Source organism: Rhinopithecus bieti, unplaced genomic scaffold, assembly GCF_001698545.2.
Source record: "Rhinopithecus bieti isolate Rb0 unplaced genomic scaffold, ASM169854v2 scaffold_50384, whole genome shotgun sequence".
NCBI classification, from domain to species: domain Eukaryota; kingdom Metazoa; phylum Chordata; class Mammalia; order Primates; family Cercopithecidae; genus Rhinopithecus; species Rhinopithecus bieti.
The window spans coordinates 1,435,998-1,453,317 of NW_016820218.1; the positions used below are offsets into that span (position 1 = coordinate 1,435,998).

The 17,320-nt window shown below is 39.7% G+C and overlaps 1 protein-coding gene across 1 annotated transcript in view; it reads right to left on the bottom strand.

The window, feature by feature from the left end:
* The window catches only part of PCSK1 (proprotein convertase subtilisin/kexin type 1), a 43,014-nt gene that overhangs the window by 11,120 nt on the left and 14,574 nt on the right, over positions 1 to 17,320 (bottom strand). Inside the window, exons 6-9 of the mRNA XM_017859684.1 lie at positions 13,903 to 13,991; positions 10,519 to 10,691; positions 8,924 to 9,136; positions 6,368 to 6,468 (exon numbers count right to left, since the gene is read on the bottom strand). Coding sequence (XP_017715173.1) covers positions 6,368 to 6,468; positions 8,924 to 9,136; positions 10,519 to 10,691; positions 13,903 to 13,991 — 576 coding nt within the window. The remainder of the gene's footprint in view (positions 1 to 6,367; positions 6,469 to 8,923; positions 9,137 to 10,518; positions 10,692 to 13,902; positions 13,992 to 17,320) is intronic.

Sequence of the window (17,320 nt, forward strand, 5' to 3'; positions counted from 1 at the left end):
TCTTATTCTGCTATATATGCATGTTCTCCTTCCATTGCAGTTATAGGCTTCTAACATGCGGGAAACTCATTTGTATTGTGTTTTATTAATGTCTGTCTCCCTGGTTCTCATTTAACTATTAGAAGTGGTGAGATCTTTATCTATCTTGTTCTCTGATGTGTAACACCCAGAAGAACGCTGGGCACAGGATATATGCTAAGAAGATATGGTTGGTTCAGAGACCGAACATGCCTAAGTGCTAACTAGCCCCAAATATAATTTTAAAACATATTGCTCCCAGTCATCAGTCAGATTTTGAAACTTTTCCTTGACTTTGAGACCTGTATTGTTCCCTGAAGCCAATCAAGCATTATGTAATAAGTAGATGCCCCAGTTTTTACTCCTCAAGGTTCCTGTCTCAGCACTTGGTTGGAGGACAATCATCAGGGGAGTCTGGCTCACTTTGCTGCCTTCTCCCCAGAGCCCATCATGTACTGGCTCAGTAATCCCCTGTGACAAGAAAGAGGCAGTGGACATTCCTAAACACTGAAGAGTCTGGTTGCTAGTTAAAAACTGTGTGTTGTTTTTCAGGCCTGACCATAGGTGATTTCAAAGGTTTTACCTGGCACTACACACGGGGAAGCTGCCCTCCCCACGTAGACACAGTGCACAGCTGGTGGTTCACAGTCTCTGAGAGGAGTTCCCATGAAGGCCGCAGGCCCCCTGGCCCCTCATGTTCTTTCCATATTGATATTCCTAGCTGGTGAGAGTCTTTCTAGGTCCCTCGGTCAGGCCTCCTCGTGGATAGAGGAGGGGAAACATCCAGACACTTTCTTCGCTCGGACTCAGTGCCTGGTGCTTCTCCACTCCCGTACTCTCTTGGTCTCTCTCTGGCTCACATCTCAGAGTCCATAAAATTGCCAGAGTCTTTTGTTCAGGACTCCCTCAACAGTGAGATGACCCTCATGTCCGTGCTGAGCCACTCAACCAGTATGCCAGGAACAGGGTGAGTTAGTGTTTTCTCCAGTTTCAGACTCTTGCTTATATCATAGCAGTAAGGGACTAAAGGCTCAATGCTTTCGTTTTTGGCTTGTTGCATTAATAGGCTACTCCATACCTGATAGCTCAGCTCACCTGAGCTGAGCTCCCGACAAACATACCACTTTACCCCAGAGAGTGACTGACAGAGGCCTTGGAAGGACACCAGTTTTAAGGATCCTCAGTGAGTCCCAGAATCCTTGCCTTATAATCATCTGGTACACTTGTAAATAGAAGAGGGCATTTTATTGAAATGCTTGCTTCCTTCCAGTCTTTTAAAAGGAGTTTTAGGTAAAACCTCTTATCAAGGCAGTCAATGGGCAACACATCAATTTTCCATTTGGATCATCAGTGTGTGCAGGTGCATGTGTGGAGGCAGGAAGGAGGAAGCATATTGAGGAGGCTTAAGACAAGGTGCTGATAATCATGATTATCACATATAGCACACACGTCCTAGATATCTGTAGCTGAGCATTTATTTTATATGTAGTTGCAGGTTTTATTGTTTTAAAATTTTCCTTTATCTAGTCTTTGCAAAATATTAAGGAGCTTCATTGTCATGCAATTAGAAAAACCTATTTTTCTAACAAAGTTATTCTTCATTCGTGTGCTTGTATTTCATGAATGGAAAGGAGCTGCTAACAACAGTGCAACTCATTCCTGACAGCCTTCCCTTGTTAATTTGTGCTCAATGACATCCACAATAATTAAATTTTTAAACACTGCATTGAGTTGCTAATCAAAGATATGTTTACAGAAAATAAGGGTATGGAATTAAACACTGAATTAAGCATTCCTTCTCATTAGAAGAGATGTAGATAATGTAATTTGGAGACAAAATTCCAGAGTGAAAAGTCTTAAGAGCTATCTGGTTCAATCTCTAATCATACCTAAATTAACCCAGATCTAAAAAATTTTCTAACTTGGACTTTCTAACATTTCACAACCCACTAAGTCAAGAATTTTTTGTTGTGATTTTTTTCCAAAGGTTTCACGTAGCATTGAAAGTCCATTTCTCTTTCTCCAGGCTTTAATAAAACCAGAAGTTTGGCTCATTTGTTCATTTAATATTTCCAAAGGTGTGAAGGGATTCAATGGTTCACTTCAGAATTTTCCTCACCTATTAAAAATTATTCGGGTTCTTTTGATCTCTCCTCAAGAGGCTGAGGCTATTTTCTACAAGCTTTCTTAGGTACACTCACTACATAATAATAATAGTGCCACAAACATTTACACAAATAATTCCTTTCTTTCTTAGTATATTTATCTTCAAGATACACCTACTAACTACCCTAATGGATTTCTACACAAACACAGGTAGATGAGGTTGTAGGAAAACATAGTGGTAAAAGTAACTCTTTATAGCATTTGTTTCTCAACTTGGTTAAGGTATTACTAGCATTAAAAAGTGCCTGGGAGATTTGTTAAAAAAGGAATTCCTAGGTTGCATACCAGAAACTTCTAGGCAGATAAAAGGTCTGAATAGTTGCCAGCAAAAGGACCTGGGAACCTGCATGTTGAATAAACTCCCCAGACAGTGATTCTGTGTGCTGGTGCTTGAGAAATATTGCTTTGGGAAGGAAAGTATTTCTTTGTGCATATTTCAGCCAGCAACCATTCCTTCTCCTTTCCTTTTCTCCTCCAATTCCCCAGCACTCTGGCTATATAACATTGAACACAGCATATTGAGTAGTCTGCTTGTGACAGAAAACTTATGAGAAACTCATAAATGTGTATTCATTTATCAGCCTCAATCTTCTGAACCCTCCTTTATTTGAGGGGTTGATAGGCTGCCATTCAACATTGCCTCTCCCTCCCAGGGCTGTGGGAGGCTACAAGGTGTGGTTGCTGATAGCACAAGTTTTGCAATCAGAGAGACTTGAGTTTGAATTTCTTTGTGGGATCTTGGTTATATATCTCAACCTCTCTAAACCTTATTTTTTTCCATTTATAGGTGAAATTAGTAATTTCTATGTCATAAGAATGTTGTAAGGGTTATAATTAATACTGTATACAAAGAGGCCAGCTGTGTCTGGTCTATAGTAAGAACCTAATTAATATTGGATCCCATTATTTTTGATAAGTTTAGGCAAGGGCTTTTCAGTCTCCATAGTTGTTCCTATGGGATGGCATATGATTAAATGATTTTCTCATTCTTGAGTGCCTTGGGATAAAGCTTGGTCACATGTCTAGAAATTCTGGCATTCAGCTTCAGTATAGACAATTGAATAGAGTTCAAAAAAATGTTCAATTGAGAACAGAAATCTTAATAATCTCTATGTACCTTGGCAGTAAGGATATAAATGTTAAGATAGATCAGTCATATCTATCTTACTGATGAATTGAATCAAAATGAACAGAATTAAATTCTTATGATATGCACCTGGGAGATCATAGACTCTTAATATCTCTTAAATCATGAACACTGAGGATCTGGTGAAACCTATAAGCCATTCCCCAGAAATATGGCATATACACATTTATAAGCAATTCTGCATTTAGTTGCAAAGAGATTCATGGACCCCTTGGAACCCATCTGAGTGTTTCACAGAAATGAAACCCCTGCTTTAGAGACTATCCATCAGAGACTGAGATTAATGAGGCTATATCATTCCTAGATCATTTTCTCCTATATAGAAAAAAGAAGGATCAAATTAGCCAGGTGTGGTGGCACATGCCTGTAAACCCAGCTACTTGGAAGGCTGAGGCATGAGAATTTCTTGAACCTGAGGGGTGGAGGTTGCAGTGAGCCGAGATCATGCCACTGCACTCCAGCCTGGGTGACGGAGTGAGACTCTGTCTCCAAAAGAAAAAGAAAGGGTAGGATTATTTTCTGTATAGGATCATTTTGTACTATACAGAAAAAGAAGACTTGAGGTTTTAGAAACCAAGGATTGCACTTCTTCAGCTCTTACATTAAATTGACATTACATCTATTCAGCAGATGGATATTTCTACTATATTGGTCACTATACAAGGATGGGCCAGGCATGGCTAATTATATTTACATACATCTCACAGGTGTTGTATAGAGAAAAAAGGCTCTAGGTGTAAAATTTTAAGATTGCTTTCTTTTAACAGCTCCCAGGTATTGTAGTCTATATTTTGAAATCTTAAATATAATAAGTCTGTTGCATAGGATCCTATAATCCACACGACCCTATTTTCTTCCAGTCCAGACCCCTCATCACTGACCCCAACAATTCACGTTGGATTACCTGTACAGGCTGACATTTTCAATCTCAATTCTGAGAATCTTAGGAAGAGAAGAAGTTTGTAAAAAACGATCTGGTTTGACCCCTTCATTTTATAGATGGAAAGACTGAACCCCACAAGTAAATTAACTTGCCTAAGGCCACATAGCTAGTGGTAGAGCTAGAACTTGAAGCCAGGTATTCCTTGCAATTTTCACTGCTTGGACAATTATTTCTCCAAGTTAATTTGGATCTACTGATTCCAATCTCAGCTTGTGTTAATAGATTTTTGGCTTTTTTCCATCTACTTCCTATTATAAGTGAACTTAGATTCTGACCATAGCTTTCCTGGAAAGCCCAATATCTATTTCTAATTGAGCACCTGAATGTACTTCTTCCCTTACCAAACATCTTGCCAGCCCCTCCAGGTAGGTGGACTCTTGGTAAGAGGCTTGCTAGACTTCTCTTGCTTAGCCGCTGTGGCCATCTCATAGCCGAAATACCCAGGAATAAACCCCATCTCCATAGGAAGCCCCAGGGATCCGAGAGATAAACGGAATCTCCAGGACAAAGACTCAACAACCTCAGGGCCTTGCCAGTCATGGCAAAGGCCAAGATGTTCCTCTCTTCTGTTATTACGAACTGAGTCTACTGAACATGACATAAGGACACTGCTTTGTTCTCTCTCTAGAGAATATGTAATTTATTCTAGGATAATCTCCTTATTAGGAAGGATAATAGTAATTTACAAGTTTAATCACTTCTTCTAACATGCAACCATAGCACCTGACTTGACATTTCAAGATTCACTGTCACCACACATCAGAAAGCAGGAATGAGGACACATAAAAAGCTGTGATGTGCAGTGTGAGACAGTTCAATTTTTTCCTTGGTGTTAAGTATTGGACTCTTGGGTAATTATGAGAAAAAAAAGTTAAATCTTTTTTTAACATCATACACTAAAATAAATTCCAGAGGGATTTAGAATTTAAATATGGTAAAGAAACCATAATAAAAGATATATAAATAAATGTTTATCTAATTTGGGGTTGTGAAACTTTTCTGAGCATAAAAGCAAAGGAAAAAGCCTTGAAGAAACAGACTGACAAACATAACTACATACATATTAACTACATTTCATTAAAAATTACACAGAAACAAGTTAAAAGGTAAATGTCAAACTTATAAAGCATCTAACTTTTGTGAACAAAGGCCATAAAACAAAACTAAGGCCATAAAGAAGCAACCCCAGAAGACAAAGAGCTGAAGGGTATGAAATATTGAGCTTCATTAGTAATTAAATACAAGCATATTAAAATGAGATACTGTTTTCACCTATCAAAATAGCAAATATTTTAAAAGCTAATAAAAGTGGTTTTAACAAGGGTTTTGGAAACTGGCACTTTCACACATATATTCCTGGAGGGAATATAAAATGGTACAGTCTTTCAAGGCAGCATCTTGTCAATATGTATCAAAATCATTAAAACATGCTTGCCCTTTGACCCAGAAATTCCAATTCTGAGTGTTTATCCTGAGGAAATTATCAGAGATGACAACTAATATTTACTGACAATGGTGTTTAAGCATGATTAGATGACTTTAACAAAATTTACATTTATACAATGGAACCCTATGAAAACATAAAAATCCTGCCTTTAAATCTCATGTCTCCTGATGTGGTTATATCAGCTCCAGGACTAGGCTTATATATTCAAAGAAAGGAGTTTTTTAAACTTGTTCCTAATACTGCCCACTGGAAACGATTTAAACAAAATCCTGCTGGAAGAGAATAAACAAAAGGCATTGCAGCTGAGTGGGAAGAAGATTTGAGGGACAGCATAAGTTTTAAACGTCAAAGAATATTGACTTAGGAGAAAGTACATTTAATATATTGTAGAATGGGTTTTAAAAACAGATTGCAAGATAATGTCTATATTAAGATCCCAATTTTGTAAGATGTGTGTGTGTTAAATCTACACTGAGATGTTAATTATGGTTAGTGACCTCAAAGTGGCAGGAAAGAGCTTGTCTTTATTTACAGTATTCTAAAATTTCTTCTGTAACCATGTATTCAGAAAAAAAAAAAAAAAGTGTTATTAAAAAGAAGGAGAATCAGCGTTTGTAAAGACGAGTAGAAGCTTTCCAGGCCTTACTTTGCTTCCAGGGCCAAAGCGAAGATGCCAGCAGCCAGAGGTGCAGAGGCAGAGGTGCCCGTGTGCGTCTCCGTGCAGTCATTGTGCAGGTCAGCACTCGTCTGGATGACGTCAGGAAGGAGAGAAAGGCAGGGAGAACACGTGAGGAGTGTGAGCCTGTCTTGGGGGTTAACTGTACCAAAGGCTGCATCTGCTATGACCAGGAAACTCAGCTGATTCGATTGCCTACTTTCTCCTCTATACCACAGGCGGATGTTTGCCATCTGCTGATATTTCAGTTCACTCTCCTCTATATGCAACTCCTCTATAATTCTGGCAGCAAGATGACTTTTCTGGGGATGAAGTACTCCCACTATGAATATTTTCTTTTCTGAGATTCCCAAACGAAATGCTGTCTATAAAAAACAAAGTTTCAAAAATCACTGTGAATCATGCTGGCCCATTAATCATCAGGTCCATTGTGTTTGGTCTGGCATATTTAGAAATTCTGTCTCATACAAAATTCCCTTTTGCCTTCAGATTGACGTTTGGCTGCCTCTTCAGCACAAGGATGTGAAGCCATCCTGGTCTTAGCCATTTGAACTACTTGTATAAAAAATGCTTAGTATGTAGTTTGCACTCACTGTTGAACTAGATTTGATACCTGTGAATTGGTGTCCACATTTGCACTTTGAGGAAAATGGTGGGTCCTTAAAATGAAAAGTGTGCTGGACTTAGTTCTAGGTTCAAATTCTCTAACTGCTACTTAATAGATTTGTCCTTGGGCAAGTCATTTGGCTCCCCATTTGTAAAATGTGATTTATATTTTCTGACTCATATGCTGAGACTTAACCGAGATGTTCTCTGTGAAAATAGTTTTACATAATTTTCTTGTAAGTAAGGAATTACCCCAGCTAACTTTAGGGTAATGAAGAGATTGCTGAGATGAAGGGAAGAGACTAAAAAGACTTCCTGTCTGCCATAAGGACCACGGCGCTGCTGGTTGGGCCAAGGGATTACTAACAAGACACCCACCCAGGCTCCAGCACTGAAGTTCTAGCTCGATATTTCAATGTGTGGGAGGGAGGTGTAAAAAAATAATTTGTTCTATTATCACCTCCATTGGCTTCCTGCTTGGAGTTGCTGAATTTCTCAAGTTATGATGGCTCCGCTCCTCAGAGGGCTGCGGAAGCAAGCTTGCCCTTTTTACCTGTTGACGCAAGCTAGCCCCCAGAGATGACTATGCTGAGGAAAAGGTTTGCGTAAGAAAAAGGTTATGTTACTGAGGCTGTCTCAAATAGAATCCACCAGCTGTCTCTCCTAAGGCTGGCTTTCTTACGGAGGGAGTTTTACCAAGATAGAAAATCTTTCTTCTGCTTCAGTGCAGGGTACTCCAGATAAGGAACAGTCTATGAAATGGTGATTCTGAAATGCCTAACAGGCCGTTTTCTAAAGGCAGCTCTGGATACCCGGGGAAATGACAACAGCCAGGGACTCTGAAGACAAGTGGGGCAGATGTCTGATATGCCCCTTTCAAAACCTATAAGATATGCCTGCCATAAAAACCCCTGGGTAGAATGTCACTGTCTATTACTTGAGTAGCTGAAGAGATGCGCATGAGAAGCAGGCCCACACTTCTAAGTTGAGACCACAGCTTTACTGTCTAAACTAGGTTGCAGAAGTGATTCTGTATGAAGAAGATATTCATGCTGACAATTTTGTTGAGATGCCATTAATAGGAATCTTGCATGCATTCCGAGGTCATTATTATAGGGTTCACCCACCCTCTAATTAGATCATGACCTGCTATTTCATTGAGATAGGATCTATACACTTTAGCTAGTTGGTGCTTTCTGTGTCAGGAGTTAAATTGGGGGCTTCACATTTTTAAATTAAAAGTGCCTCCCTTTGTTCTCAAAGTCCCTAAATGCCCCTCCATCATCATGCCCTTGAAGGGAAATCCAATAATTGCCCTTGGCCATCTGACTCATGGAAGCAAAGGCACAGGCAAGCGTGGGCTGGAGGAGCTCTCTGAGCATACAACCTCCCTGAGCTGCTTACCCAGATGCTGAGCAGTTCACCTCAGGGGACACTGAAACTGCTATTTTCCTGTGGGTCATCCATTCTTAGGAGACATAGGTGATGTAGACTCTGTATTTTTATCATCTGTTACAGGCCAAGTCAGACTATATGCCTGCTATTAAAGGATCAGCAAGTACAAGGGTGATAAGGCCCCTACAACAGTGAAATCTTCTTTAAGACTGTTTCCAGGGAGGCATCAGACAAGCAGAAAAGACATTTGGAGTCTTGGCTGTGTGTAATGACAGGTTTGGTGGCTTCTCAAGCCTGGGTTTAAAAATGACAGAGGGGAAGATCATCTTGGCAGAAGTGTCATTATCCCTGGAGAGAAAACTTTCTGATAGATGCCAGCCTTTCAAGCGAGTAAGTGTGAGTCTCCCCAACTGAGATATCAAGCTTAAGCGAATCAATCGTACCAAAGGTCAGTTAAGGGAATCATTTTGCATGCATGCCACGCTCTCCTACCTAAGCAGAGAGAATTAGACAAAAGCAACATACGATTCTCTGGTCGGTGTAATCCCCGCTGCTGTAAGAGGTGGCCAGTGTGGAGGAGCACTTCTCAGCGTACCAGGGGGATAGGCCTTGCTGGGAGGCACTGCTGATGGAGATGGTGTAGATGCTGTCTGTGTAGCCATCACAGTCACAATTATCTCCCTGACGCCCCCCGTTTCCCGAAGCCCAGACGAAGATGGACCCCTTCCCCTGTCTCCCCTAAAGGAAAAGCCAGAATGCATATCATCTGTTATCATCTGTTGGGGTCACTGTTATATCCCAATAAAACCCCCAACAACTACGTGTGTGAAATACTCAGAGGCAGCCTTTTGGGATCTATTTTCAATTCCAGATCTTTTGGCTTCAATGTTGGAAATCTCACAAGGCTGTGTATTATAAGCCACTGGACCCTGGCCCTGCCAGTCTCTGGGCCCTCCTGGGGTAGGGCTGAGCACACGCTTTTCATTCTTATGCAGATTCATAATCTAGGGTTTTGCACTTGCTCATATTTTTCCACCCTTCTCTTGGTTTATGTCACTGCACTTGAATCTTTGAACTTCCTCTCTTTCTTTCTGCTTCAATCTTCTGGCTGACTGATAGAATGACAAAATTAGGAATTATTCAGATCTGCCTTGCAGCTGCATTAAAAGGGACTCTTCAATTGAATGGAACTCGTCAAAGCCGCCCTTTCTATGATTTTTCAATTTGTGCTCTCCAGAGTTTCTACTTTTGTTTCATCTTGTGGAGCACAAGGCTTTAGAATCTGTGCAAGAATACAGTAAACCCAAGTGACAGAGCAACCCAACCAAGGCACGGGTATTCAACAGGCACGTGCAGAGCAGAAGGCAGCACGTTTCTATATTTGAAAAGCATTTCCAGAGCACTTGGAAGAAGTCTGGGTATTTTTTTTTTACTAGTGTAAAAACCCAAAAGCAGCAAGAAAATGAGTAAGGAGAAATAAATGTCCAGAAGTACTTTTAAAATACATATGCTAAAAGTAATACATTTCCATTCAACCTCAGACCCAAATAGGGAAAACTCATTTTACTTATTTATTTTTATTTTTGAGGAAGGGTCTCACTCTGTCACCCAGGCTGGAGTGCAGTGGTGCAATCTCAGCTCACTGCAACCTCCGCCTTCTGGGGTTCAAGCAATTCTTGTGTCTCATCCTCCCAAGTAGCTGGCACTATAAGCATCTAAGTTGAGATCATGGTTTTACTGTCTAAACTAGGTTGCAGAAGAGTGCAACCTAGTTACACCTGGCTAATCTTTGTGTTTTTAGTAGAGGTGGGGTTTCTCCATGTTGGCCAGGCTGGTCTCAAATGCCTGGCCTCAAGTAATCTGCCTCCCTTCGCCTCCCAAACTGCTGGGATTATAGGCGTGAGTGACCGTGCCTGGCCACAAACAGGGAAAACTTTCTTAAGCCTTAACTCTCATCCCTCTGAAGAATGATTTGGCTCTCTAACTGCATTTAAAATTGTAAAGGACTTTGTTAAGATATCTACAACAATGTTTTTCCATGTAACGTAAGTGTTCTTTCCTTCTCCCCATATCCAGATGATCAGGTTTCATTTCATATGGGTCTATGTTAAGCGTCCTACCTGTTTGACACCATATTCAAAAGCCTTCTGGGCTAGCCGGCCAGGCCCCTCCACAGTTTTCCCATCATCATTAGGGCCCCAGCTTGCACTATAAATATCCACGTGTCCAGGATTGAATCCAATTGAACTGGCTTCAATAGCATCCGTCACAATGCCATCCAGCATTCTTATGCCTGAGAAACAAAATAAACAAACACACACAAAGGTTGATGTCAGTATGTACATGGACAAAAGCCCAATACTCTTACTATTTGTATTTTTAAAAGACTTTAAGAGTCAAGAACCAGGTAACTACTAGATGTCCCCAGTTTCTGTAACCCAGCTACTGACACCACAGAAGGAAGGAACATGTCGCTGCCCCCATAAGCTTTTTTGTCGCACTTTGGAGATAATACTATGCACTGTTTAGGCAGCTGTGATTTTTTTTTGTGGGGGGAGTCCCGCTCAAGGTTCTATTCCCAGCGATACCTCTGGGCATTCAGTCTGAAGTGGAGCAGCATCCTTGGATGAGAGGAAGTGGCAGTGATTGTCGACAATTACAAAATGTTTGCCCTCCCTCCCACCCCAACTAAATGACAGACCAGCTTTTAGAAAGACCCTCCAAGCAGCCCTCCCGTGATGCACCTGCTCATGGCTGTCCCACAAATGGTTGTGGCCCAGTCTGTGCCACACAAGGACTCTGAACAGGAAACATGTAGCTTCAAAAGATCTAGCCACAACAGGAAACTAACAAATAGGGAAAGAAGCACTTTTGTTTCTAAGCCCTGATTAAAAATAACCCAGAGGCCATCCTTTCATATATTTGCTAAGAAACATTTTCAAGGAACATGCTTCCTTTTCGTCTAAATAATCTCAAGGATGAAATCATTGCCATGGATTTCACTCCCGAGGGGGAATCATTTTTCATCAGGACAACGTAGGTGCGGTAGCTCTTCGTGCTTTCCAACAAGCTGTCACCAGTCATCAGACTTATGAATTCAACAGCCAGGAAGGCAAAAGCAATCTGGACAGATTACAGGCAGCTACCTGGTTATTTCTGGCTTCAGGCTCATAATGCAATAAAGTGCACAGCCTTAGATTTTCACACTTGTTTACTATGGAGCAAAGGTAAAATGATAAGTAATTGATATGATCAGTGAAAGTTATATTTGTGAAAAAGAATTTGCTTAAAAATGCATTTAGGGCGCAGTGGCTCATGCCTGTAATCCCGACACTTTGGGAGGCCGAGGTGGGTGGATCACTTGGGGCCAGGAGTTCAAGACCAGCCTGGCCAACATGGAGAAACCCCATCTTTACTAAAAATACAAAAATTAACCAGGCATGGTGGTGCACACCTATAATCCCAGCTACTCAGGAAGCTAAGGCACAAGAAATGCTTGAACCCAGGAGGCAGAGGTTGCAGTCAGCTAAGATTGCACCACTGCACTCCAGCCTGGGCAACAGAGCCAGACTCTGTCTCAAAAAAAAAAAAAAAAAAAAAATGCATGTAGGAAAAAAAATCCCAGCTCTGCTTCTTACTAGCTGGGGACTCTTGGGCAAGCCACTTAACCCTCTGTGCCTCAGTTTCTTCAATTATAAAATAGGGATGATAAAAACAGCTCATGTACATTCATGATAGTCTATGTGCAGCCAGCAAACCACAGGCTTTACATGTATAAACTCATCTAAACCTTGCAACCACCATTTGAGGTGAGTGCTGTAATCCTCCTCACTTTATAAATGGAGAGATTCAGGCCAGGGAGGGATAGTGACTTGCTCAAGGCCACACAGCTTGAAATTGGAGAGCCAGAATTTGAACCCTACAAATCTAGCTCCTAAATCTGTTAACCACCAGGATGCACTGCCTATAACATGTTGTAGAGTAATTCACTGACATACAATAGGTGCCTAATAAATGAAGATTATTGGTAAAAAATGCATTTGGGGCCAGACCATCAAAGGATGGAGTAATGGAAAACATCAGTAGGCTTGTAATCTTGTGTTTCAGTTCTACACTGCCACAAACTAGCTTTCATTACCTTGAGAAGCTTGCTTCTGATTCTTTCTCTACCAAATGAAGGGATCAGATGATTCTTTCACAAACAATAGCTGTTTAGTTCATTATGACTTAAAGAGTGAATTCTTTTACTAGCCGATTACATAATTTGTGCTTCTCCCTTCATTTTTTAAAAAAATTAACAGAATACTTTGAAGATGTTAGTATCAGAGGAATCAGGAATGACACTTAAAATTCTAAGAGTGCCCTGTATTCATGAAAGCTGCATTACATGTCAGGATGTATATTTATTTGATTTCTAAAAAGGAATACATAACCAAATGCAAGGTATACTCATGTAGAGTTTATAGGGTTTTATTGTAATTGACATGTTCTACAATAGATTCTTTTGTGATTATAGTTTTTGAAAACCAAACTAAACTTGAAGCTTATAACATAACCTGAAAGCCTGAGGTAGGGATAGCATAAAGAGGAGACACAATTTTTATCTTTTCTGTTGGCCCCTGCAGATCCACTTTCTACTCTTCTCCATTAGAACATGGACTGCATCAATGGGCTCTCTCTTTCCATTGGGTTCAGCCAACTGAAGACACCAGCAAGAGGGTGGGAATCAAGAGGAGAATGAAGTGCCTATACCCCTGGATCCCCTTTGCCTAGAAGTAGCTCTGTTGTTGTACTCAAGGCCTATCCAGTGGCTCTCTCCTGTGACCACAGCTTTTCCTCTCTATTTTCTACAGGCTTCTCCTTCCCTTTGCTTCTTAAGGCTAAAGGTGGTAACATCTGCCTACCACTTCTTAGCCCCTTGTTGATTTTCTCTAATTCTTGTAAATAGTTTCTTTATTAAAATGTCCACAGTTGCCCTAATGCAACTTACTATGTGTTTCCCCATAAGGACACTGATGAAAACAATTAGAGATTCTACATCCTTGCTATAAAAGATAAAATTTGGCTACTTAATATAATAAGTATATATTTTTTAAAACTTTGAAGCTGTTCTTTTCTATAAAGTGAAGAACTTCTACAGAATTGAGAGGCAGGAAAAGTCTTTGCCTAAATTTACCTCCTCCTTCTGTTTCCTCAGCAAGCACTCAATAACAAACCATTCTAAATCAGAACATAGAGAAAATTAGATTTGGTACAAATGCTATTCAGCATTTCCACATTTTTTTTCCTGCAAAGATGTATAGGCTATATTCAACTATCCATTTTCTAGGAATCCATATCTATTGACTTGCTTGCAAATCATATTCAGGTCCTGTAGCAACTTTTGCATGGGGCTAATTTCTTCCTCCAGTTGTTAAAAAGAAAAGCTCCCCTCCCCCATTCACAATGGGTGACATAAGCTTCACATTAAAGTGCCAAACTATAGGGACAATCCTCTGTTTTACCTCCAACTTTGGAATTGTATGCAACTCCAACCCCACATTTGTGATTATTTGCTTGCATGGCAATTTCTCCTGCACATCTGGTCCCATGTCTGAGGATTGAAAAATAAGAATTATAAAACATACAGAAGAACAAACATTTGTTTTGCATATGAATGAATTAATGGGGCATAGATATATTAACTTTTTGTCAGCCTTGTTACTGCTTTTGTTTTTATTTTAGATTACTATGAGATAAAACTTATGTTCAAATGAAGGGCACAAGTACTAGAGCCAAAGTATGTGATTTCAAATTCTGGCTTCTGCCATTCACTAAGAGTGTGACCTTGGGTAAGTCACTTGTCCTCAAAGACTTGGTCACATGACAAATGATATGTAAAGCACTTAGAACAGTGGATGGCAGATAGTAAGAACCCAGTAAGTGTTAACTATTGATACAATTGTAAGAACTCTGACATTCAGAAACAATTTCAAAGAAATGACTTCTGCTTTGTACTTTTTGGTAGCAAACTGGCTCCTCACTTTTCTCCCTAGTGACTGCCTTGGATTAGATTATCCCTGATCAGCCTTAGTAGGATATGATAGAACAAGTCCCTATTAAGCCCTTCTCCTCTCCTCTAAATATACGCACACTAAAATATCTGAAGATTATCTGGTACCAAGAGGAACTTGAGATATTTGCAAGACATTATCAGCTAATTGGAAAGTCAAGATGCTCCTGAAATCCTAACTGGGGCCAGAAGCCTGAACATGATTGGTTTTGCAGTTAAGCAAAGAGAGTAATTTATGATTTCAGAGTATTTGGAAGAAAAATGCATCTTCAAAACACCAAATTCCACCATTAAAGCATCAGTTCTGAAATTCTGAGGATGATAATTGTCTTTTCCCACCACCGTCCTGACTCAGGAGGGTCAGTAAGCCAAAAGCACATTAATGTGAATTCATTTATTTCATGATTTTGTTCTGTTGTGGAAACAACCTGTAACAGTGTGAAGGCTGTTGGTGGCTTGGAGGAGTCTACCAGATATACCAACATAGAGTGAAAGAGAAGAAGGGTTAGCTCTGAGCAATAATTTTGACCAGTCACATTTCAGTTCTACTATACTGGCCATCTATTAATTCAGCATAGCATGGAATATAAAATTCCTAAATTGACTGGGCCCTCAAGAAGAGTTGTTTGACTTCTCTTTTTCCTAAAGTAACAAAGATGATTTTCTGGTCTTCTTCCACAAAATAAGATTCCTGCTCCTTCATGTTAATCCTGGCTAGGAATTCTAAGTCAGGACAATATAATTATCTTTAATTCAAGATCTTCCCTGATGCAGCAAACACCTGCTTCTTTTATGTATGCTAGAATTTTCCTTTTTAGGAAACTTGCCCTCCTGACTTTTTGTGATTTTTTTCAATCTTGGGGCCCCTCCTCTCAGACAGCTTTCAAGGACTGATGCAGATTATAGGGAAGAAACCCTACTCTTTCTTGGGAATCATGAGCTTTAAGTTCCATGTGAGTCATATGGGTCTTGCTCTGCCAGGCAGGATTCTATTGAAAGTGACGCCAAGCGGAGGCGAGCAGCACTAGAGATGGAAACAGAGTTCTTAGTGTCCTGAGAACATATTGTTTGAGCTCTTGGATCTTGCAACATCAGAAACTAGAACATCACTTGGGTGAATATTTTTTAAATCCCTTTGTTACTTAATGTTTGAGTTAGGATTCTTTCATTTGCAACTGAAGCTGTCCTGACCGCACTCATTCTCTGAGAAAAGTGTGCACATCTGAACACACAGAAGGCACCTTATGCTTTGCGGATAGATTAACGCTCTTTGTTATAGTAGAAGGAGTAATTCAGTTGTCATCTCTGAGAAATGTACTTCCAGAAGTTACCACTGCCTTCTTATGTATTTCCATGTCTACAGAATGGGAGACAGGGCTCAGGTCAGCAAAAGAATCCAGCGCAAGTCTTCAGCCTGAGCCAACAGAATCAACCCGCTGACAGACATCCCCAGGATTGTGCCTTTGTCCTAAAAAATGATGCAGTGTGACAGCACCTATTATTTATCTCTCCTTGTATATGGAGGACTATTCTCTGGTGAAAGCTGCAGGAGGATCATGGTACAAATATGTGTTGACATGTTTTCCTCCTCTTATCCTCATGTTCCACCTCCAAATGTTGAGAGAAACAGAAGTGTTCCTATGTCATTCTTTATAGGCTGCAGCTCTTTTTCTTTTCTAAGTGAGGTGCTGCAGTAAAAGAACTCTCTATTATCTTAGAACAATGGTAGTAACTGGCATTTAAACAAAATGATTTGTTTAAAAATTATTCCACTAGATAGTTTAAATACTACCCTTATTTTGGTTAAAATATCCTTGTCACACTTGTTATTTAACTAGAAAAACAGTCTGTAATTGGTGTTGAAATACTGAATACAGATTTATGCCAGCTTAATAGTAAGCATTACCTGCACTGTTAAGTTTTTATTATTTAGTGATTCCTCTTTTGACTTTCAGAGTAGCATTCAAATGCAGCTTCTATTAATCTCATTTACATGGTAATAAAGAACAACAGCAATAGAGATAGTCTGAAGAGATAATACTCTTGGAATTGGGGTATAATACCTCTCCAATTGCTGTAAAGGCCAAGACAAAATGGGGCCATTCATTTTCCAAACCTAAGGGATTTATGTCTGACAACATGCTAGGAGGCAACTCTACTTTTTATTATACCTTCTGATAAACGATAAGGATGCCACCTTTTTGGTTGATAGTCAAGAGGATCCTGAGAGAGAATTGCTCATTATGTCATTTCCAAATAGCAGATTCTGAATTGGCTCAGAAAATTGACTTGTCTCTGCTGCTCCCATCGGATGGTATTATTCTTGTCATGTTGATTTCTCACTGAAAGGAGGTCTACCTCAGTTACTAAATGAGAAGCTGTGATCATTGTCATCATTATCATCACCACAGCAAACACTTATTTAACTTTTATATGTACCAGTGTCCAAGCCATATATGTATGTATGCCCAAGCCAAATATCCTTGTCGCACATGTTATTTAAGCCATAGATAGATAGATAGATAGATAGATATACACACACACATACACATATATGGCTTAAATAGCATGTGTGACAGGAATATTTTAACCAGAATAAGGGTAGTATTTAAACTATCATGTGGAATAATTTTTAAACAAATTGATTTGTTTAAATGCTAGATAGACAGATATAGATAGAGATAATAATCTACCTCATTGAGTTAGAGGTATTAAGTGAGTTTATATGTATATATATCAAATGATATGTATATATAACCTCACTTAAAACCTCTAACTCAATTAAGTATTACATATGTTATGTAATACTCATTATATATAAACTCAATATCTCTCTCTCTCTCTCTCTCTCTCTCTCTCTCTCTATATAT